Source organism: Leptonotus elevatus, chromosome 8, assembly GCF_054856555.1.
Source record: "Leptonotus elevatus isolate MCC_2025b chromosome 8, RoL_Lele_1.0, whole genome shotgun sequence".
NCBI classification, from domain to species: domain Eukaryota; kingdom Metazoa; phylum Chordata; class Actinopteri; order Syngnathiformes; family Syngnathidae; genus Leptonotus; species Leptonotus elevatus.
Genome location: NC_141246.1, coordinates 12,913,811 through 12,940,815, shown reverse-complemented (window position 1 = coordinate 12,940,815; position 27,005 = coordinate 12,913,811). Strand labels below are relative to the sequence as shown.

At 38.6% G+C, this 27,005-nt stretch overlaps 2 protein-coding genes across 15 annotated transcripts in view; one reads left to right on the top strand and one right to left on the bottom strand.

Annotated features, from left to right (window-relative positions):
• rbm47 (RNA binding motif protein 47) overlaps positions 1-8,105 on the bottom strand; it is a 32,815-nt gene extending 24,710 nt beyond the window's left edge. For 7 of the 14 annotated variants that reach the window (XM_086082078.1, XM_086082089.1, XM_086082090.1 and 4 more), the window contains exons 1-2: positions 5,321-5,497; positions 4,601-4,751 (exon numbers count right to left, since the gene is read on the bottom strand). The gene's annotated coding sequence lies outside the window, so the exon portion shown is untranslated. Of the gene's footprint in view, positions 1-4,235; positions 4,337-4,600; positions 4,752-5,320; positions 5,499-7,982 lie in introns of those variants that run through there. The other 7 variants (XM_086082093.1, XM_086082094.1, XM_086082079.1 and 4 more) reach the window with 6 other exon arrangements.
• LOC147169815 (protein NSUN7-like) lies at positions 5,677-26,489 on the top strand. Its single transcript, XM_086082077.1, has 15 exons — positions 5,677-5,764; positions 12,505-12,668; positions 13,532-13,732; positions 13,835-13,909; positions 13,993-14,163; positions 15,111-15,169; positions 16,779-16,918; positions 16,996-17,148; positions 17,250-17,433; positions 19,311-19,527; positions 19,606-19,749; positions 20,179-20,280; positions 20,920-21,037; positions 23,579-23,699; positions 24,978-26,489. The coding sequence occupies exons 4-15, from the start codon at positions 13,873-13,875 to the stop codon at positions 25,692-25,694; spliced, it is 2,163 nt and encodes a 720-aa protein (XP_085938203.1). The 5' UTR covers positions 5,677-5,764; positions 12,505-12,668; positions 13,532-13,732; positions 13,835-13,872; the 3' UTR covers positions 25,695-26,489.
• The last annotated feature ends 516 nt before the right edge of the window (positions 26,490-27,005 follow it).

The window sequence follows — 27,005 nt, the reverse complement described above, 5'->3', positions numbered from 1 at the left end:
TATTCCAAATTAAGCTAATAAAGTGTTCCCTGTGAGTAGAATGCCACTTTTATGAACCCCTGGGAATGTAAAATGAGTGATGTGATGTAAGGTTGCAACAAATTTTAATGTTTTATTTATTTGAGAGACAATTTGTTCTTTTCACACAGTCACCCCCCCCCAACCCCCCCAACCCACAAGTGAAAATAAGCCGGTTGGATTGCAGTCTTAGCAGCCTCTAAATACAGATTCCTAAACACACAATGACTAAGCTGCTGAGCAGTGTCACGAAACAGGGATTTGATGACAAGAAACAAAAAGCTGAAAAACAGTTCCACCTGCTCTCCATCTTGTGAAGGACGGACTGAAACCGCTCACAAAGCAAGAGGTTACAGAGTGGGTGGATGAGTTTTGCAATGACATAGGAACACTATTCTTCTAATTACACGCCATGCTCCAAATAACTTTAAAAGCAAGCTTTAATTATTTTTTACCTATTGCTGCTTTAAGGGGTAAGACTATTGCTTTAAGGCATAAAATAACTTATGTTTCCCCAGACCCAACTGAGCTGTTAAACAAGACGATCAAGTCCGCAGACAACTTCTTCCAGCAACTCTTTCCAACACCAACTTTTGCGTCACAAAAGCACACCTCCGTTGCCTAGCAACCTAGATGACGGAGGATAACAATCATGAACGGTAACATAACGTCGCGATTCGAGTCTTCTGTGAAACCCAATACGGGAAAAGCGCACTGCGCTGTTTCCCTTTGGTCTCACAAGTCCTCTTACTTAGCAGCCTCATCGATTTGGAGAGTTGTTAATGAAGTTATAGCACACGTTTGTGGTCATTTAAGTTTGAGCTTTAATGTCACACAACAAATGTAATGCAGTTGTGCATGGGCAATATCTTGACAATCGCACATTCCCACCTGCAATTCAAACAACTACCCCATTGTGTGCCGTAGCAAGTATGCGGCAAAGACATTGGGCAATCAGGTGCATCAAGCATGCGTGTGAGCACCAACGAGCAAGCTAATATGTCTCCTCTTGATCTAAAACAGTTTTTTTTTTTTACCCTCCCCATCCAAAAGGAGGAGGAAGAAACACACAGTGAAATGAAGCATGATAACAGAGGCAGCGTTAGGAGGAGAGAGGAGAGGAGAGGAGGGTTCAGCTGTATCACCACACAGTAGGTGGTCCCGGGTTACGCCGGGGTCAAAGGTGGGACGATGCAAGACGGGGGCACGCGGAGAGAAGGACTGTTGTTGCAGCCTTCACAATGGGTGGATGTCACCTGTTTACACACCCGCGCACTGCATCACAGAGGATGGAGCTTGTGCAATAATGAGTAGAATTTAATTGGAAATGACACAAAAGTAAAGCGTGATATTAGATGAATGAGAATATTGACATACACGATATAAGTATGCCCAAAAATGCCCTAGTGAGTGACAATACAAATTTAACTCTTATATTTTCATCTAACGTCATGTTTTGCTTCTTTGATTTTTTTATATATAATGTTACCAGAAACATGAGCAATAAGGACAAATGCAACGACAACTCTGGAGCAGGGTTATAATAAATTAATTTGAGTTCGTTTATTTTTGTTGTTGAGTTTTTTCTTCTTATTTTTTTTGATTTTGTTAGTTTTAATTCGTTTTCAGGGCAGTCCTGTTAGTTTTTATTAGTTTTAGTTGTTTGAAAAAAATTCTTAGTTATTTCAGTTAGTTAATTACTTCTGTGTGACACTTTTTCAAACTTCCGTACTCCGGTTAATATCGAAATAACTATACTTAAAAGCACATTTAAAATCAACCCTAAAGGCTCACGTATTTAATTAATTACTAAAGACTAAAACGAAGGACATTTTCGCTATAGTTAAAGGTAGTTTTAGTTAGTCTTGTAAACGTAAAATGTAGTTTTCGCTTTTAAAAAAACAACAACATTGTTTTTATTTTACTTTGTTAACAAAAATGTTTTTGGAATTTTAGTTTTTGTTATTTTGTTAGTTTTCGTTAACCAAAATGACATTGCTGTGGAGTCAAAAATGTGACTAAAGAAATACATAAGTACCTGCCAAAGTTATCAATAATCAAGCAAACAACAACAACAACTTAGCGGTGGTTAACTACGTTTTATAAAGTTCTGGACATTAAGAATGTTAAAAATCATTATCCACTGTTATCCACTACATGCCGTGAGCACCCAAATTCTTGTGTTTACACTTAAATGTGATGGGTGAGCTCAGTATGTGTGGCGTAGATATGTGGAGAGGGCACGTGTTGTGAAGGCGTGCTGCCTTTGAGCAAGACAGTAGCCGGAAATAGTTAGCCAGCTAATGAGCATTTAAAAATAAAAATAAAAGATGTGTATTGAGTAGTATGGTCAGTGATTCTCATCTCGGCAGCGTATCAACGCCTATGTTGTTGATTCTGTCTCATTCCATAACGCATGGCAACAAAAGAAGGGAGTTAGCCAACTTCAGCCCCAGCTAGCTAGCCCTATGTTTACTAGCTAGCTAGCAAGCTAGGAAACATTGGGCTAGTCAGAGGCAACAAGGATTTATTTACAGCATCAACAGGTGTAAAAAAAATAAAAATAAAAAAAGAGCACTCAATTTCTCATTTTAATCAAATTGAATTTTCCATTTGTTGAAATAGGTCATCCTTATTTTGGAAAAGTACAATAAATAACCATTCAATTCCATTGGGAAGTCATTCATTACTGTCAACAGAATAGCAAATTGGGATTTAGTGTGCGAGACCCAGCTCTAGTTTATGCAACTTTTTTGTTGTGTTTGATACACTTTTATGAAAATTAAGAATGTTAAAATGTGACATAAAACATTCCGTGCGCTGAACGGTTTACTCTGGACCATCTTAATGCCATTCACGTAAGTGCCGATGGAGAAAATGATCCATTCAACATTATTTCTTGAAGCTACATCACGCCGGCGTCTAATACTCGGTTGAACATTAGAGGAGCCACTGAGGGAGGCCAATAAGGGGAAAGAATGGCGCCATTGTGCTTTTCAGGTATGTGTGTGTTTGTCACAAACACAGAGAGCAGCGATGAGGAGAGATCAGATCTTCTTACAGCTATTTCATAAACAACACAATAGTCTTTTACTGGGCAACTTTTCTGCAGCACTCTTACTGGATTAGGCTTATGACACACACACACACACACACCCACACACACATACACTCGCACACACCAGACTTAGTGTTCCGTTTCCCCATCATGAACATGAGATGGTCATGTGACGGTCATGTGACATTTAGCTGCTATGCTGTTTCTCTGTGTTGAATGATAACAACTCTTTAAAATGTATAACTGTATGCACATTTCTTTCACACTGAATTTTCTTTTAATACCAACTGCTCTTCTTTTCTTTTTTTCCTCTCCCGAAACTTGACATGGCTAGAAGGCAATTGCTGATACCGCGCTTAAGAAAAAAAACTTGAGATATGAATTCCTGTTTTGAATGACCGTGTCCCTTTTGCAATGGAATGGCGATCCTGTGAGATGAGATACTACATCTTTGTGTTTTCTATTCATCAGGTCTGACCAGTATTAGAGTACAAGGAAGTAGTCAGGCCGTAACAATGAGAAATTAAAGGGGGAAAAAAAAAAAAAATTCAGGATTTTAACTCAAAATTCACAAGTGAGTGCTTAATACAGTTTTACCCACTACTAATAGTTGATTAGTTGATCGATGTTGTTCCTCAAATTGTCTTCTCAAATCAGGAAGACGAATGAATAAAACTATGAAAATTGTCAATATTTTTATTTTTAGGGATGTTCTATACCACTCAAGTAACGATACCACTCGTACTTTTGATACATAAAATGTCCTATTGTATCACAAAATTGCATGAAATGAATGGCAATTTTCGATTCTTCTCATTTCACATGTCTAGTTCCTGATTATAAAACTCTGCCACAAGAGGGCTGTTGTAAGTACCGATAATATTTTTCGTTAATGGCTAGCGCTACTTTTGTCTTTCGTCACTTTTTTATTTCCTGCTTAGCAAAAAAAATAAAAAAATTTAATCACTAACTCACAGTTTGGCTACGGTGATCAACAATTTAAATTTTGGGGATTTAACTGACTTACTTAAAACCGGCTACAAATTCCTTGTCTATAATAAATCTGATCTAATGGGATAGAATGGAGCGGCTTGCGTGATCATACATCAACTTTTCAAAATCCACAGCCATTTAACCAAAGTCCAATGCATGCTATTACCTTCGACATCCAATGTCCTTGTGACCCTCAAACGTGCGGCATCGCACACAGAACCAATCTCGTTTGTACATCAACAAGATGGCCAAGGCTAAAGCGGCGCCCTGCTTAACCAGTTTTGTAAAAACACATGCACAAGATGACGAGACAAGACAACACCGAATCACGCACACACACATACACACACCTCAGCACAAATAAACACAGTCGCTGTCCCATAACCTTGTGGTGAAGGTTAGAGCCGTCAGCTGGGTCAGTGTGAACACTGGACCAGCTGAAGAAATGTCCTTCCAGATACCCAACTGTGAGCGTCTCTCAAAAAAAACAAAAAAAACAGACACGTCTCTAAAAAAGCTCAACGCACCAACCTGGAGGATGACGGGGATGTGTCGTGGTCTCGCGTACTTTTTTGCTTCTTCTGCCAGCAGTCCGGGGTCACGTTCTCATCTTCACTTCCTGGTCCTTCTCACCTCGTGTTGTCCCTCAGGTTCTGTGTGGTCTCTCGTTGGCACCTCCTGTCTTGAATGACAGGCCCACCCCCACCACCACCAGGAGCACAGTCAGAAATGTTCTCCGACACCGCTAACATACAAAGTATCAAACAGGCGCACTGGCAAAAAAAAGAGGACAAGCAACAGTTTCTGTTCCTCTTTTGGTGTTTTTTTGGATTGTGACTCAGATCCTCTGCTTGCCTCTGCTCCAGTCACGACAGCACTTCTTGTAGACGCAACAGCAGGAGACGAGAGCAGAAGTTTTTTTTTTTTTTTTTTTTAGAGAAGGGGGGGGGGGGTATTAAAGCCTACAAGGTCTTCAGATGGAGGAGAGAGGGAGTACAGAAGGTGAAGGAGGGAGGGATGGAGGGAGTAAGAGCAGCGGTAATTAGTGAGTTTGTACCTGACTCTCACTGACATAAGCCCCGCATTCCTCGGAACCCAGGAGAGAAGGAGGGGGGGGGGGAGGAAAAAAAAGAGGGGGAAAGTTCCAGCACACTTAATGAACCCCAGGAACCCATCAGAGGACCCTTCCGCACACAAGCCAACACCGACGCAAGCGCTCGAAGAGAGAACAAAATCTTCCTCACAACACACCATCACTGACTCGTCACTCCAGCGTTCAGGTTTGGACGTCAGGTAGACACACGTCACCGCTGTCACACTTCTCCCTCCATGCGTTGTCTGCCCGTCTTTTCGGTCCGTCTTTCTTTCTCCTTGCACCTGTGTATGGTGTACACACTGGCTCCTTCACAAACCTCACCAAACCAGAATGGGACTGCCCAAACCCCCAAACTGCTCCCTCCCTCCCTTCTCGGCTATCGCTCCGGATGGGAAATGCTATCCTTGTGTGTGTGTGTGTGTGTGTGTGTGTGTGGCACTAGCCAATCTTTGTCCTAGTTTGTGTGCTTATGTGTGTGTGCGTGCCTAACAGCAAAAACCTGAATCGTATCCGCCAGAGCAACATTCCACCTAAGGGCTACACACCTTAGTACAAGCCTTCACTAAGGATCACATCCGCCGCAATGCTATTGGCCACAGGTGAGTTTTACACACTCGCTGATGTTTACACCGGCGAGGTCATCACCGCACGCTGCCTTCATGCTATAGGGTTTCCCTCCCGTGACGTCGATCCCGCTGTAATGACAACTTTCAGGAAGAACAATTCACATACTCTCATGTTTCTCTCTCCCTGTTGTGATCTGAGGGAGAAGATGGCCGCCGACGACTGTGGGGGGGGTGAGGTGGGAGGTGATGGAAAACTCTCACATGGGCAGTTTCTCGTTCCTTGTGGGGGTTTCTGCAGATTTTGGAGCGAGTACAGCTGCAATGGGCCCAACAAACCCTGAGGTTTTAATGTATATGATTATTATTCTTCGATTAATTAATTAATTAATTAATTAATCAGGTTGCAAAGGAGCTGTGTTTTCATCTGTTTTCAATTCCTGTAGCTGTTACGGACAGATGTCTTGAAAATGTTATGTACAATTATAATGGTCCTGACGGGGGCTAAAGAAAGTTGTATTTTCAATATGCAACTTCTAATGATTATTATTTTTTAATTTTTTTAATTTAATTAAATTTTTTACAAGGGCCACAAATCCAGTGGCAGGTGTATTTGGTACCTTGGCCTTTAACTCATTCACTGCCATAAAAAAATATAATTTAATATTAAAAATTAGGGGCAAAAGGCGATTAATTTTTTAAAATTGTAATTAATCGCATGACTTCACTAGTTAACTCACAATTAATCAAAAAAGTTATCTGTTCAAAATTGACAATTAAAAAAATCTAGATTTTCATACTCTTCATAACAAAGTGTGGGAAAAAAAGTGAAACTAATAGAAATTGTTCAAATGAATTTTTTATGTTTACAGCCGTCAACGGCAGTGAATGAATAAAAAAAAAAAAATAAATAAAATATTATTAAAAATTCGGGGCGTCAGGCAATTAAAGTTTTTAATCGTAATTAATCGCATGACTTCACTAGTTAACTCGCGATTAATCACAAATTTCATATCTGTTCTAAATGTACAATAAACAAATCTAGGTTTTAATAGTCTTGTTAACAAAAGTGGAAAAAAAATGTAAACTAAATAGTTCAAATGAATTTTTGATGTATATAGCCGTCAATAGCAGTGAATGAGTTAATAAGGACTTACCAGACTTAATTACCCCTGTCCTCCATTTAACCCACCAAGAGACCGGCCAACCACTTTTTAGAGCTTGTATTACGTGTTGAGCAAGGTTCTGCATGTGTGTGCATGTTAATACCAAGTCACATTCATAATACTCATTAATAATGTACAAAAATATAATAAAACAGTACACAACTGTGTCACATACATTATATTAGTGATAGACTAATACTCGATTATTAGTAGTCAAGGAGAGCGGTAACCAATATTTCAAGCTGATATTCATTTGCAGCAAAAGAGAAAATATTAGCATAAAAAAACAACTTTTAATTTTAAATATATAAAGAATTGACAGCTTTGTTTAAAAATTATAACATATATTATGGGAGCTTCCAGGGTCATCAGCATGTGTTAAGCTAAATTAAAAACTAAGCAAATTAATAGTTTCCAGACTTTCAACATAATTTCTTAATTTTATTTTTATTTTTCCAATTAAAAAAAATAAATATAAGTGTAGGGAGTTCCCAGTTTCAGCATCATTTTTTTATAAAGTGTAAATTTGAATAAATCCACCAATGGAAAGTTCCCTGTATCTCACTGAGTGACAAATGATTGCTAATGTAGCTAATTTGGGTTTTTGTCAAGGTTTGTAAAAGGTTTCAGAAGATCTTTGCAGACGGTGAAAATTTGTCTTAAAATGTTTGAAATGTCTTTGCGACAAGTAAAAACTGTTTGTTAACATCTTCCAAATACTGATGAAAACCCTAAAATTTCAAAATAAAATTCAATTTTCTATTTCAAATCTGATTGGATAAAGTCATGTTGCCAAAAAAAGTTTAGTTTACATGGCGTGAGCCCTTTTTCGGGAGATTAGCTTGATATGCTAGCACCAAGAAGCTGAAATCTGATTGGCCAAAAAAAAAAATACAACATTCTGGCTGCATGTGAAATTGCTCAACTTTTTTCTCCGTCCGCGCCAGTCGCTCATATGTATTTTATTCATCGCTTCCGCACCCACTATTTAATCTCGTCATGTTTGATCATGCAGAGTAGTTTCAACACCGGCATTCCCCTTCCGCTCAACCCTGTGCGTGTGTGTGTGTGTGTGTGTGCTTACTTACCTGAGGATCTCGCAGGACTCAAAGTGGGGGCGGGACCGCGCACTTCCTTCTTCCTTCTCTCCGGCTCTTTGCAAACACCTTGTCGTCATGGAGACGAGGCCAGCCACAGCCGCTCCGAGCACTAAGGCAACCGACAATGCCGAGGGATAGAAGAGAGGAAGCCGGGTTTCGGTTTAGAGCGACAACGCACATCCACATGCATAGGTTAGGGCGCGCGCGCGCACACACACACACACACGCGCAGTAGGGAACTTGTGTGAATAGGAAATTGAGATTGAGTCAGATGTGCTCACACAGAGAAGTAACGTTTCAACAGAGTGGCTGAACTCTGCGCTGGGAGGAGGCTGAGGCCGTTGGATGCGTTGCTCAATGCACAAATGCTTACTTAACACATATTTTGTTTACTTAAAACATCTATTGGGCTTTGTGTGCACAAGCATATGAGTAAAAACACTCAATTTACACCGTGACCAACAAACAACAGTTCCTCCCAAGCTGTCATCGAGACAATGTAAGCGTCTAATAAATGTTAGTGTTGGCCAACATTTGACATGGAAGTTTGGGTTTCATTCATTTTGGCAACACACTGTATGGGGAGTTTAATCAGAGGAGAAACATGACAACGTTATTGTTTTTTTATTTGCCGACACGCTCTCAAAAGGGGCCAAGTGTCAAAATACAATTGCTGCAGTTAACCCGAGTACAATGCAGCAGCATTTTGATACACACACACACACACACAAACAGCATGCACTTAGGACAGTTTGTCAATCGGACTTAAATCGGACTGGGGTGATTTGGGAAACCTAATGTGTCACAATGTTTGACAAGAACGCGTAATAAGTTTATCCATTTTTGAGTACAGTTATTTGGTCTAAATCAGGGGTGTCAAACTCATATTATCTCAGGCATGGAAGGAAAATATTTTAGCAAGTGGGCCAGACCGGTGAAATCTTGTAATGAAAATCTTAAAAACAATTGGCGTCACTGCATCAGTTATACACAGATGTGCAGGCCTGTAAATATATTGTACCCCCAAAAAAACCCACAAATGCAAATGAGACGCGGCAACACTTGGCCCAGATGAGTTCTGGGCGTGCTATTCTGCATATCTATTGTTCCCAGAATGCATTGAGAGGCACAGTTAATTAAGTTATAGGACATTAACTCATTCACTGCCATTGACGGCTATAGACGTCAAAAATTCATTTTAACTATTTCTATTAGTTAAATTTTTTTCCCACTTTTGTTAACAAAAGTATGAAAACCTAGAATTTTTTTGGTATTAGAATAGATATAAAATTTGTGATTAATCGTGAGTTAACTAGTGAAGTCATGCGATTAATTATGTTTAAAAATTGTAATCGCTTGACGCCCCTAATTTTTTAATAATCTTTTCTTAAAAAAAAAAACATTAAAAATAAATAAATAAATAAATGTTTTGTTTTTTTAAAAAGAAAAGATTACTAAAAATTAGGGGCATCAGGCGATTAAAATGTGTAATCGTAATTAATCGCATTACTTCAATAGTTAACGATTAATCACAAATTTGTTCTAAATGTACAAAAATAAATTATAGGTTTTCATACTCTTGTCAACAAAAATGGGGAAAAAAAGTTAAATGGAAATAGTTTTAATGACGTTTATAGCCGTCAATGGCAGCGAATGGTGATGCAATAAGGCTAGGAAATGCTTGTATCAAATTTGATGCATTTGGCAATAGAGGGCAATCAAAATCTGACATGTTCTCCGTGCCAGTGGGCGGCATTAAAATGTGGCGGTGTAATGAAACGTATTGCATTTATATTTTCCCACACGAAATATTGGTAAGGGGCTAGGAAGTGTAACTGCCTCACAGTGCACATTGTACATTATTGACATGACACTTATCAATGCTTTTGGCCTTGTTTGAAAATTGTTCTGCTACACCATGCGCCATTTTCTGTCATAACAAATATGAATAAACAAGGAAACGCCAACAAATGAGCTGTGACGCATAAATAAGGTCAAAGTTCTTACCTGGTACTTTTCCACTTAAGCAACTGTAAGTAGATGTGCGACTTCATGCAAAGTCATTTGAAGGGCACTCTGAGCCAGTGTGTGTGCGCGTGTGTGTTGGTATGGTGTCTCATACATTGTAATTGGCTTTTGATGAGTGAGACAGATCAAATCCAAACTGATTATCATCGCCAACATGCACGCACGCACGCACGCACGCACACACTTGAGGTTTGCCCTTGTGATTGAAATGGAGTAAAAGTTTACCGACTCATCCTTCGTCGTTCACAAAACACTTACCGGGTATATGAGCACAAAGAAAAATGTCACACAAAGTATGAATGACATACTGTATTAGCGATCTCGCCCCATTTTACTCTTAAATGCATTGAGTTGAATCTTTCTGCTGTATAAACCGGCAAAATGGATTAAGTGTACCATCTGCTGCCATCTAGTGGAAAATATTTAACAGTTCTGCCTGTCACTATAAATCGCTGGCATAGGTAGATGGACAAAGAAACATTATTTGTAGTAAAAAATAGAAATAGGATCACCGTATTATAGAAATCAGGTGCGACCCTGCTTTATGTAGGACTCCAAAACACATCAAGGTCATAAAACTAACTCATTGAATAACAGATGCGGTATATAATATGTGAACGTTTGAACTGAAGCAAGCAGCATTGTAAAGATTAGAACTTTATTGAGAAAATTCCAGGTCGGCTTAAGCCTGCCCGCACGAGCCGCCATCTCCAGCTGGGCCGATTATTGAATATGGTGTTACACACGCACGCACACACATACAAACGTGGCCACACACAAACACAACACGTACTGTACAAAGCAAGCAGAGTCCTGTTGTGAGGCGACATTGATGACGCGTGTTGGACGGGATAATCTCTCCAGCTGGATTCCCACCCGTGGACAAATGAGGCTCATTTGGATGAAAGGCATGCCATGTTTTTTTTTCTCCACTCACTGATTAAGCCTTTCCTTTTTCGAAAAAGTAACGATTTTATTTGACACCGAACAAGGGCGAATAAAAACAGAACCAACTGTAATCTTAAAGGATCACCTTTTATGTAGTCTATGCCTAATCCAATGAATAAAAAATGTTTCTCTTTGCTGGTTTAATGGGAGAGTAGCAACATACGCATACGTATAGTGCACAGCTAATTATATTAATAATCATTTTCATACAACAGAATACACTAACAGAAAAAATAAAGTGAGTTAAGATCTTTCCGTATATGTACTTTTTGTCAAATATGCGCGGACGCGCAGTTTGGAAAATATTTGAAGTGTGATGTGGAGCTGTGAACAGCAGGTGGCAGCATTTGTCCTATTTGTCTCAATGAGTGCACGTCAACCCGAATGCATAAAGTTGCAACGCAAGAGCTGTCTAAAAAGAAGTGACCATTTACAGAGGTAATCATTTTGTATCATTAAAAAAAATAAAAGTTTGTAATTTTTGGTGTGCAATAATTTTTTGACTACTGCATGACACAGCGTGTTTGCTCTGTAGCAAAATGTGTGTCATCAAAATATTAGAGACAGTCATGGTGTACAGTTCAGTTCAATACAAATTCCAGTCCCAGTCAAGGTTATTTTAGTTAACTAAAAGGAAAAAAATTAAATTGAAAAAAACAAATTCGTTAACGAAATAAAATAAAAACCTAAATGCTTTTAAAAAAAATGAAAACTAACTGAAACTACATTCTATGTTTACAAAACTTAAAAGTAACTATAATTATAGCAAAAATGTCCTTCGTTTTAGTCTTTGGTAATCAATTTAATGCATGAGCCTTTGGGGATGATTTATTTTGATATTAACCGGAATAAGGACATTTGAAAGTGTGTCACACAAAAGTGACGTCATCTAGCAGCAGCCAATAGAAAAGCCCCTTCAAATGACATTGCTCCCATGATGGGTTTTTTATTATTTAATATTGTGCACACTACACACTTAAAAAAATTAACTAAAACTAAACTAATACTAAAACGAACTAAAACTAAGCATTTATGAAATAATTAAAACTAATAAAAACTAACAGAACCACCCTGAAAACTAACTAAAAAAAAAAAAAAAACTCAAACGAAATAAAAACGAAAAATTCCAAAACTATAATACACAATACACACACTGAGCATTACGTTATTTTTATTATATTTAAAAAATAAATAAATAAAGACAGGTTTTGTATGCGATCTCTATCTAATTAGATTTTGTAGTGATACCCAAAATGTGACACACTCCAAACCAAAAATGTGCATGTATATTTAACAGTATGACAGATCAGTCACAATTCTCATTAGGTTCTCTTCTAATGGAATAAATACAAGTATGTAATTAATGTGTTTATAAATTTAAACATCCAAGCTTTGCCTGATTATTATTATTTTATTTTATTTTAAAAGAATAAAGATCATCATGTATTATGTTCTCTCCGTCTGAAATGGTAGGTCTCCTGCTCATTATCATAATTGTTGCCATGGCATTACGAACTCTACCACTATGTTCTAGCATCCACCCATGCATGGCAGAGCAAAGGGAGGGAATAAAACAGGACAGTGCAGACGAGGAGCTCCTTTTAGGCAGACAAGTTGTTTGTGACCAACTGCCTGCAGATGACCTCAATGAGGAAAGTGTGCTGATCCGCAGAGAGGACGACTGCAGATGACAAAAAGGTAAAAAAAAGCCAGCTATGGGATTTTAAACAGCCCATCATCACTTACAGTATGCACCTTACACTAATCTCCAATAGCCTTTTCTTCCAGAACGAAAGCTTCTCATGCGGCATTGGAATGACTCAAAATAAAAATTTGATATTCATTAATTTCCCTTTTTGCACATGCACACACTTTTAGAGTCATTTTTTGGTCCATTCCGAAGGCTCTAAAAGATTATTAGACCCACAATGTTTCTGTATTAATACTAATCCACTTTAACTCATTCACTGCCATTGACGGCTATAGACGTCAAAAATGTATTTGAACCATTTCTATTAGTTTAACATTTTTTCCCCACACTTTTGTTAACAAGAGTATGAAAACCTAGATTTTTTTGGTATTGGAACAGATATAAAATTTGTGATTGTGAGTTAACTAGTGAAGTCATGCAATTAATTACGATTAAAAATTGTAATCGCCTGACGCCCCTAATTTTTAATAATCTTTAAAAAAAAAAAAGAAGAGATTATTAAAAAAATATATATTTTTATTTTTATTTTAAAGAAAATATTATTAAAATGTAGGGGCACCAGGTGATTAAAATTTGTAATCTTAATTAATTGCATGACTTCACTAGTTAACTCATGATTAATCACAAATTTGATATCTGTTCTAAATATAAAAAAAAAACAATAATCTAGGTTTTCATACTCTTGTTAACAAAAATGGAAAATAAATGTTAAACTAATATAAATAGTTCAAATGAATTTTTGATGACTATAGCTGTCAATGGCAGTGAATGAGTTAATAAGAAGCGAATGGTTTTGGGAATTTAAGCCTCATTGTCAAGTCATGTCATCAATACTGTGTGTGCTAAACAGGTCACAAAGAGGTGGACCGCTGACCATTACTTATTGATGCCGCTCCAATCCAAGAGGGTATTTAATTGCAACAGAAAGAGCCCAATTATCTTCAGCAGCTTGCAGCCCGAGTCTCACACTCACAAACAACTCAAGGTGGATTATTTCAACCAGGATAATCAGGAGTCCTCGGGTTTCACTCACTTAGATGCATTGTGGAAGGTGTAAAGCACTTCTCTGGACCTTGTTTCACTTTTACTATCCTTATTGAGCCAATTGAGCGATTACAAGTATTGTTTTTGTCGTCTACATGGCCGCACCAAGGATGTGAAATTAGAATAGTCAACTCACGTCAAGGGCTAATGGAGGACAAGGAGGCACTCATCTCTCTTCCACCCGGTGAGATCGAGCTGAGAATAATTAATTATTTATCTATATATCCTCTTCTTTTTTTTTCTACCGCTTCATCCCTCTTCCATCAGATCAAGCTTTCCTGCAGGCGGCGGCCATCTTCCAACATCTACGTACGGAGAAGCCGCTCAGGCATCAACTTGTGCATTATGAGAAGAAGAAGGACACACTGTCTCTGCCAGAGAGTGGAGATAAGACAACTGAGCAACAGGCCTTGCAGTTGGCCTTCACTACGCTCAAATGTACGTCAAATTAGGATAGTCTCAGTATTCTATAATCTAAGAAAACATATTTACTCTACTCTAATCTTAAATGTATGTGTGTGTGGGTTGGGGTATACCTGGAAATATTTAAAGAATTTATTGGAATGTGTGAGGAAGCCGGAGTATGAAGTGCTACCACTATCCACTGTGCTGCCCTCATTTAAACTTCAAGTGGACAAAATTGAAACAGAACAATATTTTAGAATTTTTTATTTTTTTTTAATTTAGATGAGTAAATGTATGTTTTGCTTGATATTAATTCCATTAATACTGCAATATTCCATAAAAAAAAGCCAGAAGACTCCCAGTGTTATATCAAATGTAGCATGAAAAAAATAACCATGTATAACTCATTTGCTCCCAAAAACTTATAAATACCTCGTATTTTAAATATTACCATGTTCCCAAAGACATATTTATAAGTTTTTTTAAATGCTAGAACATACGGAAGGCTTTGACGCAGCCTCTTAACCAAAGAGAATGCTTGTAGCAATGGTAGTTATTCTCAAAACGGCCAGCAGGTGGCAGCAGAGTATAAGAGATCAACCAGGGCCATATTGCAAAAAGCTCTTTCCCCTACTGTTTTAAACAGATTTGTGAATAATGATGAAACTTAGCTATATTCTAATGCTATTTGTTGCAAAACGGAAACAGATAGAAATATAGTTTGTTTTTTTATGATGAAAGAAGAGACTCCAATCTTTATTTTGGTAGGTTGTTTTTATAGCAAGAGAACACAATATTCTGTGGGCAAAATCCAGTAAAACAGCCAGGAGCGAAGGGGGTTGCTTCAGTGAAAATGGCTGCGAGTGAATGAATTAACAACTATTGACAAATTTGTAAGCTGACTAGTCAAAATATTGCAAACAGCACTCATTCTGAGTATGTTCCTTCATAAAGAACCTTCCATGTTATTTTGCTACCAGACCAAGATTTACTGGAGGAGATAATGATGGACAGCCGCTTCCACACGTCGCAGCATATTGTGAGTCTCATCCAGTGCGACAAAAATCCTGTCCGAGTCCAAACACAATTTTAACGACACTCTCACTGACCATTAAACTGCCTCATAAGGTAGCCATGCGCAGTCGTTCTCCGCCATATGCTTGGTGCACTATCAGAAAATGGGAGAATGGGGGGAAAAGAAGGGTGAACTTAAGAGGCCATTTGTATTCACATCTGTGCATATAGTCAGCCCAGTTATAGTTGCCAAATGATGCATTGGTAACAGAAGCAACTGGGAGTTTGTAAATGACACAATAAAACATGTGTGATGACACGCATACATAGACAAAGAGAGAGAGAGTGCAAATGACTGCATTGAAGGGGGGTGGGGGGTGAAACACACCTAACAAGCTGACAGGTCGTTAGTCTGGTGCCATAAAAGTGGCAAACAAGCACACCAGGGAAGTAAAAAAAAAAAAAGTGACTTCACAGAACCAAGGAAATGAAAACAACAGTGAGGATTTTTTTTGGGTTGACGAGTGGATCTCTTCATTAAATGCTCTCTGTCCAACAACACTAATACACGATGTAGGGTGTGTTAAGATTGATTTGCCCCCCATACCCCGCAATAAAATGGTCAGCAACCTTTACTGTCAAAAGAGCCATTTTTATTTATTTTTTAAAATCTGTCTTTAGCCACAAAACATTTGAACATTGTGATGCATAAAATACTGTTAGTCCCAATAATTAGAGCTGCACCAGAACACAAAAATATGCAGCATACAATTCATTTTCTTCTACATTTTTGTAATTGTTCTACACTTTTCTGCCTTTCCGTCAAATTTTTAACATTTTCGGCAATTTTACGGACATGAGGCGATTTTCTGCCTCTCTTCATTTTTGGGACATTTTGCTACCAATTTTCTGACATTTTATGGTTATCTTCTTTTATTTTTGGACATTTTGTAGTTAGTTTTTTAATGTTTTCTTTTCTGACTTTTAAAAATAAATTTTCTGACTTTTTTCACAATTCCAAAGACATTTTATGGTAACTTTCTTCCTTCTTTTGTTTTTGGATATTTTATGGTTACTTTTTTATTCAATTCTCTGACATTTTTAGCAACTTTGTGGACATTTTATGGTAATATTCTGCTTTTAATCTCTATTTTTGGACATTTTATGGTCACTTTTTAGGTCATTTTTAGGCAATTATTTATTTATTTTTTATCTACCTTTCATTTACCTTTTTCATGACAACTTACAATTTTGGACTAATTATTATTATTATTTTTATCTAATCATTCATTCATTTAAAGCAGTGGTGAGCAAACTCGGTCCTCGAGGGCCAGAGTCCTGCAGGTTTTGGATGTTTCCCTTCTCCAATGTAGCTAATTCCAATCAACAGGATCATTATCAGGCTTGTGCAGAGCTTGCTCATGAACTGATCATTTATCAGCTGTGTTGGAGAATGTTCACATAACCATAACTGAGATATCGTTATATGTCCGTGGTGTGTTAATCACATTGAATCAACCGCACACGAGTCGTCATCAAAAATAATAATGTAGTAGTATGTGTGTATTCAACATACTGTGCTCAGAGAATGCGCCAATGAGAACATCCATCTAAAATTGATGATCTATTTTCAGCCTCATGACCTACTGCCACTCACGATGGTGATGCTGTGTGACTTCCGTGACCGAAGCTTTACGCCGCCGCGTGAGCGTTCACCAAATGAAGAGGACAAGCCTCAGCAAGTCGTGAGAGATCTGGAAAGCAAGCTACACAAGTATGTGCGCAATGAAGCGGTCACATCTGACAATCCAAAATATGTCTAAAGTGTACGTGCACGTGTGTGCGTATCAGATGTAAAACCAAGCTGGCAGCCTCTCTGGCTCGCTGCAGGGTCAAACACGGCCTGCGCAGTGCTTCTCGCATCCTGCCTGAGCCTGTGAGGAGCAAACAACAGCAAGCGAGACTTCTCCCTCTTTATGCATGGGTCAACACTCTCAGAAGCAGGTCCAACTTGACTTCAATACCAGATCCATGCATCAAGTTGAATGATAAAGAAATTGCGAGACAACTGTTCTCCCACAATCATCACTCTTGCACCTTCACAGTGTGAAGGAAGTTTGTGAGGAGTTGCGGCTCAGCGGGATGTCTGAGGTGGACCACGTGGCTGAAGTCAGTGAATCCGCATTCGGCAGAGACCCACTCTGTGTCGACACACTCATCCTACCCCGAAAGCTGCCTGCCTCCATGCAGCTCAGACGCCTCACTGCTACACACACGTTAAACGTACAGGTAGAAATGTGTGCGTGTGTGTGTGCGTGTGTGTGCGTGTGGGGGGGGGTGTGTGTGTGTGTGTGTGTGTGTGTGTGTGTGCTGGAATACTAGCTAAATATGAGTCAATAATAAATATGTTACAAATCTCTAATAGTACTCACTATTGCACCTAAAAGTTTGACTCATGGCGAGGCAGACGTAGCATTTATTTATATTTAATAAGTTTCATTTTTATTTATTGTATATATATATATATATATATTTTTTTTTTTTAACTCAACTTATTTAAACACTTTTCTATATGTGAAAAACAATCAAGAGTGTGCTCATTGCTCTTTTAGTTCGCTAATGATATCTCCATCAACAACTAGTAAGTCTGCTCGCCTATTGCAGTACCAAATCCGACCTGTGAGGAGCAGCATGGTACTACTGGAAATACAAGGAAGAAAAAAATAGTATTTGAAGAAGAAGAAATGGAAGTAGCTAGGCTAACTTTTAGCTTACCTGATAATTAAATTACAGTGGCAAACTCATTTTATTGCAGTGTTGCCAACTTTGTGACCTTATTGCTAAATCTGGCGACTTTACAAAGCCTCTTAGCGTTTTCTATTATTATTATTATATTTTGCCTTTCCCACAACATTATTCCTCTCTCCTGTAGCGTACACTACTATTACATGCAAATTGCCAATTATGCAAATTAGGAAATTACATAATTTAGTGACTTATAGCAACTTTTAGGACAGCCAATAAGCTACTTTCCTTACTGGGAGTTGGCAACACTGTTTTAATGTGGTAAATGACTTGGGAGACATTGTCCAAAAACTCAACACAATTACTTGCTCATTATTTGCGTCAGGCAACACAGCAGTTTGCTTCCCAATTAGCCATCGTTGTTTCATGTCATAATCACAGAGTCTGTAACTCAGACCAATTCACCTGTTGACCGCATACAAAAGGATTTGTGAGCAAAAATACTGAAGAGGTTTACGATTGTTAGTGTTGGAAAACGATTCTTTAAGTTTTCCGCGTGTTCGTAAAGTTGTTTTCAGAATCAGAGTTGAGATCGGTGAACATTTCCTTCAAAGGTTTTATTCATTCAGAAATTTCTGGACAGAAGCACATGTGTGGCCAAACGCCATTATCTCCCCATGCGTCTGTCCAGCTCCTCCCACTTGCAGCCGCCATTATACTTTCAGTATCCCAAAAAGCCCCTCCCCTTCCTCTTCCTGCCCCCAAGCCCACTCCCCTTGCTCTGCCCTCTGAGTCACAAGACAATAACAAATGGTCAATTGCTATGTAAACATTGCCCGGCCACGATCCGGCCACCCCGCAGCTGATCAACCAGGCGGAAACACAGTTTGCCAGACATCCTGGCACTTTTGTAGACATCATAAAACTTTACAAAGGAACTGATTATAACACGTTTTCTCCCCCGAAACAGATGGCTAATTAAGTGATAAAATGTGGAAGGAAGAATCTTCAAACGTTTGGTCACATTATTACACTTATCAATCTTTGCTGAGTAAATTAAAACAGTTATGACTAAATCTAAACAGTTATAATTAAATTGAATCAGAAGATTCTCTTCATTAGCCCCCTTTTCTTTTCTTTTTTTAATCAAGCACCCGACACCAAAGGATAATCACTCAAGATATTTTTTCAGATAGGCTATCAGAGAATCAGGCCTTTGCTAATAAAATCCCCAAATGTTACTTTTAAAATGCCAATAATGTTGATTGACACTGGCAGGAGGTATGGCATGATGGGATTTATTAGAATTAGCGTATTTGATATTAGGCAAGTGTGAATTAAATAAATGTTATGTTACAACAAAAGAGACAGTCAGTTTTGTGTACTTGGTACTCACCACACTGTTGCGTGGCTCTGTGCAGGACAGGAGCGTGTGCTTGGTGGCAAGTGCGTTACGCCCACTCTTATTCGACAGCGCTGACGTCCTGGTGGCGGGCTCCATCTCAGCCCTGACAGTGGCCCGTGTGGCCACCACTGTGGCGGCTGCCTTTTCAGGCAGCGTGCTGGTCTGCGGTGGTGATCATAACACATCACAACATAAAGACATACAGGAGCTACTGAAACAAATGGATGTGAAAAGTTAAGCAAAAAATCAGGCCGGATCTGTGTGGTAAATAAATATGAAATAAATATTGATGTGAGGCTCAAACCTTGCAGACGTGCGCATCCTGCCTGATGCGTTCTTCAGTCTGGATGAGCGGGACTCCGCGATTGAACATCTAAAGGTCATCATGGTGTTTCCTCAGTGCTCGTTGTCTGCCCTCAGCGATCCTGTGGACACCATCCACCGTGAACATGGAGGTGTGCACTGAATCTTATTGAGAAGGTCCTGACAACATGGAGCAAAGAAATTGCAGGGATGACCCTGATGAGATGAGCAAAAGATAAACCACGAAAATCTAAGGAAAGGAAAGCTAGTTAGCCATCAAGCTCATCTTTTTTTATGATAGCTAGTAGTTTCGACAGCTAGCTAGAGTGATTAGATAGCTAGTAGTTCGACAGCTAGCTAGAGTGATTAGATAGCTAGTAGTTCGACAACTAGCTAGATTGATTAGATAGCTTGTAGTTCGACAGCTAGGCAGACAAAGCAGACAGAGACAGACAGACAGACAGATAGATCATGATCATACATTCTGTTGGCAGACAGGAATTTAAACTACACATCCATAAACAGTACATTGTACCATAGGCGATAAACAAAAAAAAAAAAAGATTCCTTTTTCTTGACAGACTGGAATCTACTGCAAGACTTGTCTCGTGGTTTAGTATCCCAGAGCAACATAAACAAACTTACAACTCAGCAAGCAAGACTACTGGCCCGCGCCTTAACCTGTGAGTTCACACACACACACACACACACACACACACACACACACACACACACACACACACACACACACACACACACACACACACACACACACACACACACACACACACACACACAAACACACACCAAATAAATATCTCAGTATGAAATAGCACGGGATTATGGGACTTGAAGTCGCATCAGTGGTCCCCAGGAAACAGCAAGTGGTCTGTGAGTAATTTAGGATGAATTTAAGATGCAAATGATCACTTACAATTGAATGCCTATGTTTGTCCATTTTCCTTCTAATTTTCCATACATTTCAAGTGTCATACTGACTGTCGATCTAATGATTTTGTTTATATTCACTGAAAACATGAAACAACCCACATGTGCAGACCAAGGTCCACATACTGTCATTAATAACTCCATAAGTGTCAACACAAGGTAGTGACAACACAGCAGTAAATAATGTACACAATGGGAGTTGGCGCCGTTATTATTCAACTGCCCCCACACTATGTCACAATTGGAACTAATCCTTGAAGAATCCTTTCTATTCTTCCAACATTTGCACAACACACCTCAATTGTCAATTTCAAATGCTACATTGTTTGAATGGTATACTTCTATTCCCTATTTTGTCCTTTGTCATCTTCAAGTCCCACAGGTTCAGACTGTGCTCTACTGCACACGCTCAGTGTACGAGGAGGAAAATGAGCAGCTGGTGAATAGAGTGTTAGAAAAAACACACACTCCCTCCAAACTGCTGCCATTCAGGTAAACACAGTCATGTGGCTCTGTCAGTAAACACTTGCGCAATCGCTAGTTCTTCATTTCAAATCAACAAAATACGGTTTTGTTCAGGACCACTTTTGGTGCTAGCACACTGCAGCTGAATCTAAAAAGAAAAAAAAGTTGCAATTAGTAGAAGAATGACAATTTGAAGTTAAGGCCAAAGGCAGCGTGCGCGGTTTGAATGCAAACATGCCGTCCCTCCTTTCACTGTCAAGTGTGTGCGACCATCGGCAGGGAAGCTCTTCTGCCTTTGGCATCCTCACATTTCGCTTCAAGCAGCATAATTGTGATTTCACGGCCAGTTGGATTCTGTCACTCACGATGATTTTACCTTCTACATAAAACCATTGGGCACACATTTAAAATGAAAGTGATGGAGCAGTCGCCTTAATAATGGATTTTCTCCAAGGCATAGAAGAAAATGTGCTTGAGATGAGGGCAATGTCCTATTTTTCTGTTGTTCACTCGACAAAACTTATTTGCAGACTAAAGTGGCATTGACTATATGTCTGCTTTTCATTAATAATTCAAATGTGAAAAGAAGGTCGTCTCTGCTGGCCAAAACACTCTCAGAAGCACGAAGCTACATTTACAAACTATTCTAAATCCTAATATTTGTTTCATGAAATTGTATTTATTACCAACAGGCTGTTCTCTTCATATCATAGCATTTGGATGTTACTTTTTTTTCCTTTTTTTTTTTTTTTTGTCCAATCAGATTTAAGTCTATGCGCTGTTCTTTAACCAAATAGATTTCAAATTTGTTGACATAATTTCCCCCTCCTCTTATTGGTTGATCAGAGTAAAACTAATTTAATAATCAGAATCTCTGCTGATGTGATTTTTGTAGGGTGTCAGTTCAGTGTTCGTATCAATTTAAAGTTCCTTTAACGGCACAATTTTTTTTAACACGCGATTAATGACCGCCCCTTACTTGGAAAGCCTGTACTGGGGCAATTATAGTCGCAACGCAGCAGACACGTCCACGTCAAAATTTTCTAGTACTAAATGTAATAATAATGGATATATTTGTAGAGAATGGGGTCAAGTTGTATTTTACAACTTTAAAAATGTGCAGAATTTCACACGTTACTTTATATTAAAGATTAGATAGCTCTTAATATGAAAAGAAAATGCACTAAGCTCAACAACTTCCTACAAATGCAGTTATGCCATCTAGTGGTAGAAAATGACTTCAACACAAATCAATATCAGTAGTACATCTTTTAATTTTAACTAAATTTTACGAATTATTATGAAATGATTGTATCAATGACTAAAAGATGCAGCCATATTTCTATTAGTTATTTTTTTTCTCCATTTTTATGTTAACAAGAGTATGAAACTTCTTGTACATTTTATCACACATTTAGAACAGATATCAAATTTGCGATTAGTCGTGAGTTAACCATTGAAGTGATTCGATTAACTACGGTTAAAATAATTTAATCGCCTGACACCCCTAGTTTTATGTAAATGTTTTATTGTATTTTTTTTTGTCATGTTATTAATTACAGTAAATATTGATTCTGGACTTCTTCAAATGTGGAACAAGTGTGTGCTGTAATATTGCATTTGTGTATAGGCAAGGCAGCTTTATTTATTTAGCACATTTCATACACAATGTAACTCAATGTGCTTCACATAATAAAAATAAATAAATTACAAACAAAATATATGAAAGGTATTAATGGGGAAATTAAAGAAATAAAAACGACCTTATTAAAATCACTTAACAGCGCAAGATGGTGATATTGGACAAATTATTTTTAAAATTGGTTTAAAAGACCTTAATCATAGGTATGTTGGGCAGACGGTATTCAATTTGCATTTCTTTAATGTACTCATGATCTAAACCATTCACTGATTTTATAGACCAGTAGCAGAACTTTAAAATCTATTTTACCTTTAGGACTGCAATAATACAGTCTGTTCTGATCTCTTAGTATAGTATAGTATTAGTGGGTTTTGCGATCAGATAGTGGTAGTAGAGGTGGATAACATTGGGTATGACCCTAAGGGCCCAGGTACCAAATGCACGGCCCCGCCACGGCGTTTCCTTGACCTGAACCCTAAAGTGCTGAGAGTAGCAAAATATTTACAAGCAGATTCAAGTTGCCAGATGTTCACACTAATGCAACCAGCAGTAACAGCTGGCAGTGCCCCAGAACAGCAATGAGAGTGTGAAGCTCTGGTTCACTGCTATGTATAAGGCAGATTCAATGGTGAGCTGCATTAAAGGAGCAAGTGTTATCTGTTTTTGTAGTTTTATAGTTATAATCCACCCCCCCTTGAGGGTAAATATAATTACTATGTGGCTCACGAATGTAAACAGGTTTGATACCCGTGATTTCAATTCCAAGGCCAAAAACGATTCTGAGGAACAAATTATCCAGATTTTCCCTAAATCTAAATGATTCTGTGATATATATACATATACAGTACTGCATGTTCATTCTCCGGCAATGATGACTGTATTTTTTACCGTTCACGTGGCCGCTGGTCACTGTGTTGCTCCGTCAGGGTGAATGGACGCATTTTCCCTGAAGACACTCAGTCAGAAGACGCCGCAGGCTGCAAATTCTTCAGGCTGGAACCTTCTCCGGTCACCAACGGCTGCTTTGTGGCCCGTTTGTCTCGACAGGTAGACAGTGAAACTTATTTACCATCCGTCTACTGAGGTCAGGCACACCTGGATTAATCAGTTTGTCCAATCATGAAAGACAGGAAATGAAGGAGTGGTACTGAGTTCAGGAAGTAGCGGATTTGTGCAAAGGGCCCATTGAATTTACACACCAATTCAATAACAATGTCAGAGATAGGTATGAATATTTGTCTATTTCAGAGAGAATAGGATACAATAAAATAATATTAGTCTCACAGTGGCGAGATTCCAATTTTACAACAGATAAGTAGACAATAACAGCACAAAAGAATAATATAGAAAAATGTGTACGGCAGGAATAGTCCGGAACATGTAGAAAACATGGGGCATCGTCGTCAAACATATTTATTTGTGCTGACTAAAGATGTTACTAGTGATGGGTCGTTGGCGAACGAGCCGGTACAAAGAAGTGAACGATGAGAGCCGGCTCCCTCCCTCATTTTCCCTCTCTCTCTTCCTATGTCGCGCTCTCTTTTTCACGTGTCTGAAAGCGAAGGTTTGGCTGCGCTGCTCAGAGAGGGCGAGACGGGAAGAGAAAGGGGAGGGGTAAGTGCTCCGCTTCTCCGCCAGTCAGAGAGCGACAGGAGGATGAGAAAACAGAGTTGAAAGAGAGTTGAAGAGTTGAAGTATTTAGTTTTTCTGAATGCCAGTTTGAAATAAAATAAGGTCTTTAATCCTGGACTTAGTGAGTAGCTTATAATGTTTGTTTTGTTCGCTGCTGCTGTTGCAATTAAATGACTATTCACTATTTTTATTTGATTGTTATTGGTTGAAGTTTTAATTTTGTTGCTTATTTATTGTTTGTAGCCTTTTTAAACTTCAATAAAATAAACAAAAATATTTTTCTTTGCTTGATAATTGTTGCTATTAGCAGTCAGTAGAGCGCAATACTTAATTCACCTAGTCATCTATAAAAATGTAAGCTAAATTTGTCGTAAATGTTTAAAAGAAAAGCTAAAGTTAAAAGAGCCGTTTGGGCGCCAAAAAGAGCCGTCTCTTTTCACTGGGCCAATCCAAATGAACCGGATCACCCAAAAGAGTCGAAAATCCCATCGCTAGATGCTACGACGTCCTCATGTTTACTTTGGCACTGTGTGGGTTAAAAATGCTGAAAAATACTGTCCTGCCTCTTTATAGCTTTGCTTCATTTCTTATGTGTCACGTTTGCTTGTATACGTCTCCTCTATTTCCATGCCCCCCCTCCGTGTGTTTTAATAAGTTGCACCTTAACATATCCAATCCTCACTGGCTTTCCAGGCGGATCCAACTAAGGTCGAAACAGTCCAGGAAGTGCTAGCGAGGGCAGCAGCCAAAGGCCTCCTGGACGGACTTTTCCCTGCGACGGAAAATAAGTCGAAAAGCAAAAAGAATCCGGTAGGACATTCCGAAGAAGAGGACAAAGGTGAAAGAGAGGTCAAGGGTGACGAGGAGGGAAAGGAAGGACGCCGCAAGAAAAAGCGCAAGCGAAAGATCAAGCCGAAACACGGCAAGGTGGTCTCCAAGCAACATTCAACAGACCACAAGAAGGAGAGGAAGAAAAAAGTCACAACACACGCGCATCGCAAGAGGCGGAAGTGCAAAGCAAGAACAATTCCTCGCCTGACACTCGCGCTGATATCCTCCAGTAAACCTTTCAACCGCGTGTTTGCTGCAGCCGCCGCCGAGCGTGAGTCAACGACCGCCTCTGCGAAAAAAGACCCCTCTCCCGCCAGACAAACGGAAACAAACACACAGACCAAGAAGGCGACTAAAACACCGGCGAGTGAAACAGGAAGTCCGATGAGGAGCTACATGGAGGAGATGGCCTCCACAGTGGATATTAAGTCGGATTTGGTCTGCTCACTCACCTGCAGCTCTCTGAACAGCGAGAGCGAGACCTACCTCGAGAAGACTTCAGCCTCCACAACCCAGCACGCTCATACTTCGTCGTCATCATCATCATCATCATTATTCCACTGTTTTGTGGACTTTTAAAGTTGATCGCCGTTATAGTGCAGCAAGAACGGTGATGCTGGGATGGCTCAGTGTGGACCATGACGACTTTGGATACTCTGGACTAAGTCCCAGTCGGATCGAACTTTTAAAGAGTCAAAGTTAGCAATACTGAATGAGAGGGGACATTTGTCTGAGAAGAGTTACTTGTCTACTACTCCTGTAGTGTGAATTGATAGGGCTCGGTATCGATTCGATCGCGATTCGCTAGAGTTCAGTTCGATTCGATTCACTTCGCTTTCAATCCGTGTTATAATCACGTGTTACACGAACATTGACGTCAGCAAGGAGGAGATGAAAATATTTTCATAATTCTAATTCAATAATTGTAAATATAAATTCAAAACATTCTGAATTGTCTTAAAGTGCAATGAAGTCAGGTCTTTCATAAATGTAAGTACGTACTTAAAAATGTGTGTGAACAGTAAATTTAAAGAAAACAGTCAAGTAAAAAAAAGGCCTTTAAAATTCTATTTTTTTTAATGAATTTATTGGAAAAAGAGATATTAAAATAATCGAGTTATGGTTTTATGTAACGGGCTCGGAAAGGAAAATAAATTTGATATTAATTATCAATATTCTATTTTAAAAAAAATCCAGCCCTATTAATTTAACTCTAGAGAGTTAAAAATTTACTCTTTATGTAACTATTTTACAAGTATTGATTTAACTGTAGAGTGTGTGTGTGTGTAGCTATACAAACTCTGAAAAAGTGTTAATCAAATCTATGGGGGTCAATTAAAACTGGACTTTTTGTGGTGTAATAAACAAACAATAAATAATTTAAAATGTCAAGAATTGTATTTTTCCCACTTTTCCACCTATAACATTCTTTTTAACTCTATTTCTACAATTATTGATTTATATAAGGAGCACTTTCGTTGTAGTTAGCCTCTTCCATCAATTGGCGAACTAGCTTAGTGCTAGCGCAAAATGCCATAGACGGGCCCGCAAATAGCATTGATGTCATGATTTTGTAACTCTTTAAGCAGTGGATGAAAACGCAACCATATGTAGAAAGACAATATAATCAAGAGTGTCTATTCTTTATCCTCTGCAAAAAATGACCATTATTACTGCATCTTACTGGTTAGGGTTTAACATTGGCATTATACTGCCCCCTCGTGGCCACAAGTTACAAGTGTGGTCAGAGAAATAACACTTTTTCACCACATAATTTCACCCTCCCAAAACAAATCAATAAAAGTGAAGTTTAATTTTCTGATAAGAGAAGGATTTAATATCGTCTTAAATTAAAACTGCTCGTCAAAAGCAGCATGTGCACAAGTTGCA

Bases quoted from the DNA above. Each gene is read 5' to 3' on its own strand.
- LOC147169815 (XM_086082077.1), top strand. From the start codon at position 13,873: ATGGAGGACAAGGAGGCACTCATCTCTCTTCCACCCG. The intron at 17,149-17,249 runs GTCCAACTTGAC...GCACCTTCACAG, and splicing joins GTCAACACTCTCAGAAGCAG to TGTGAAGGAAGTTTGTGAGG. The intron at 19,528-19,605 runs GTTAAGCAAAAA...CAAACCTTGCAG, and splicing joins GAAACAAATGGATGTGAAAA to ACGTGCGCATCCTGCCTGAT.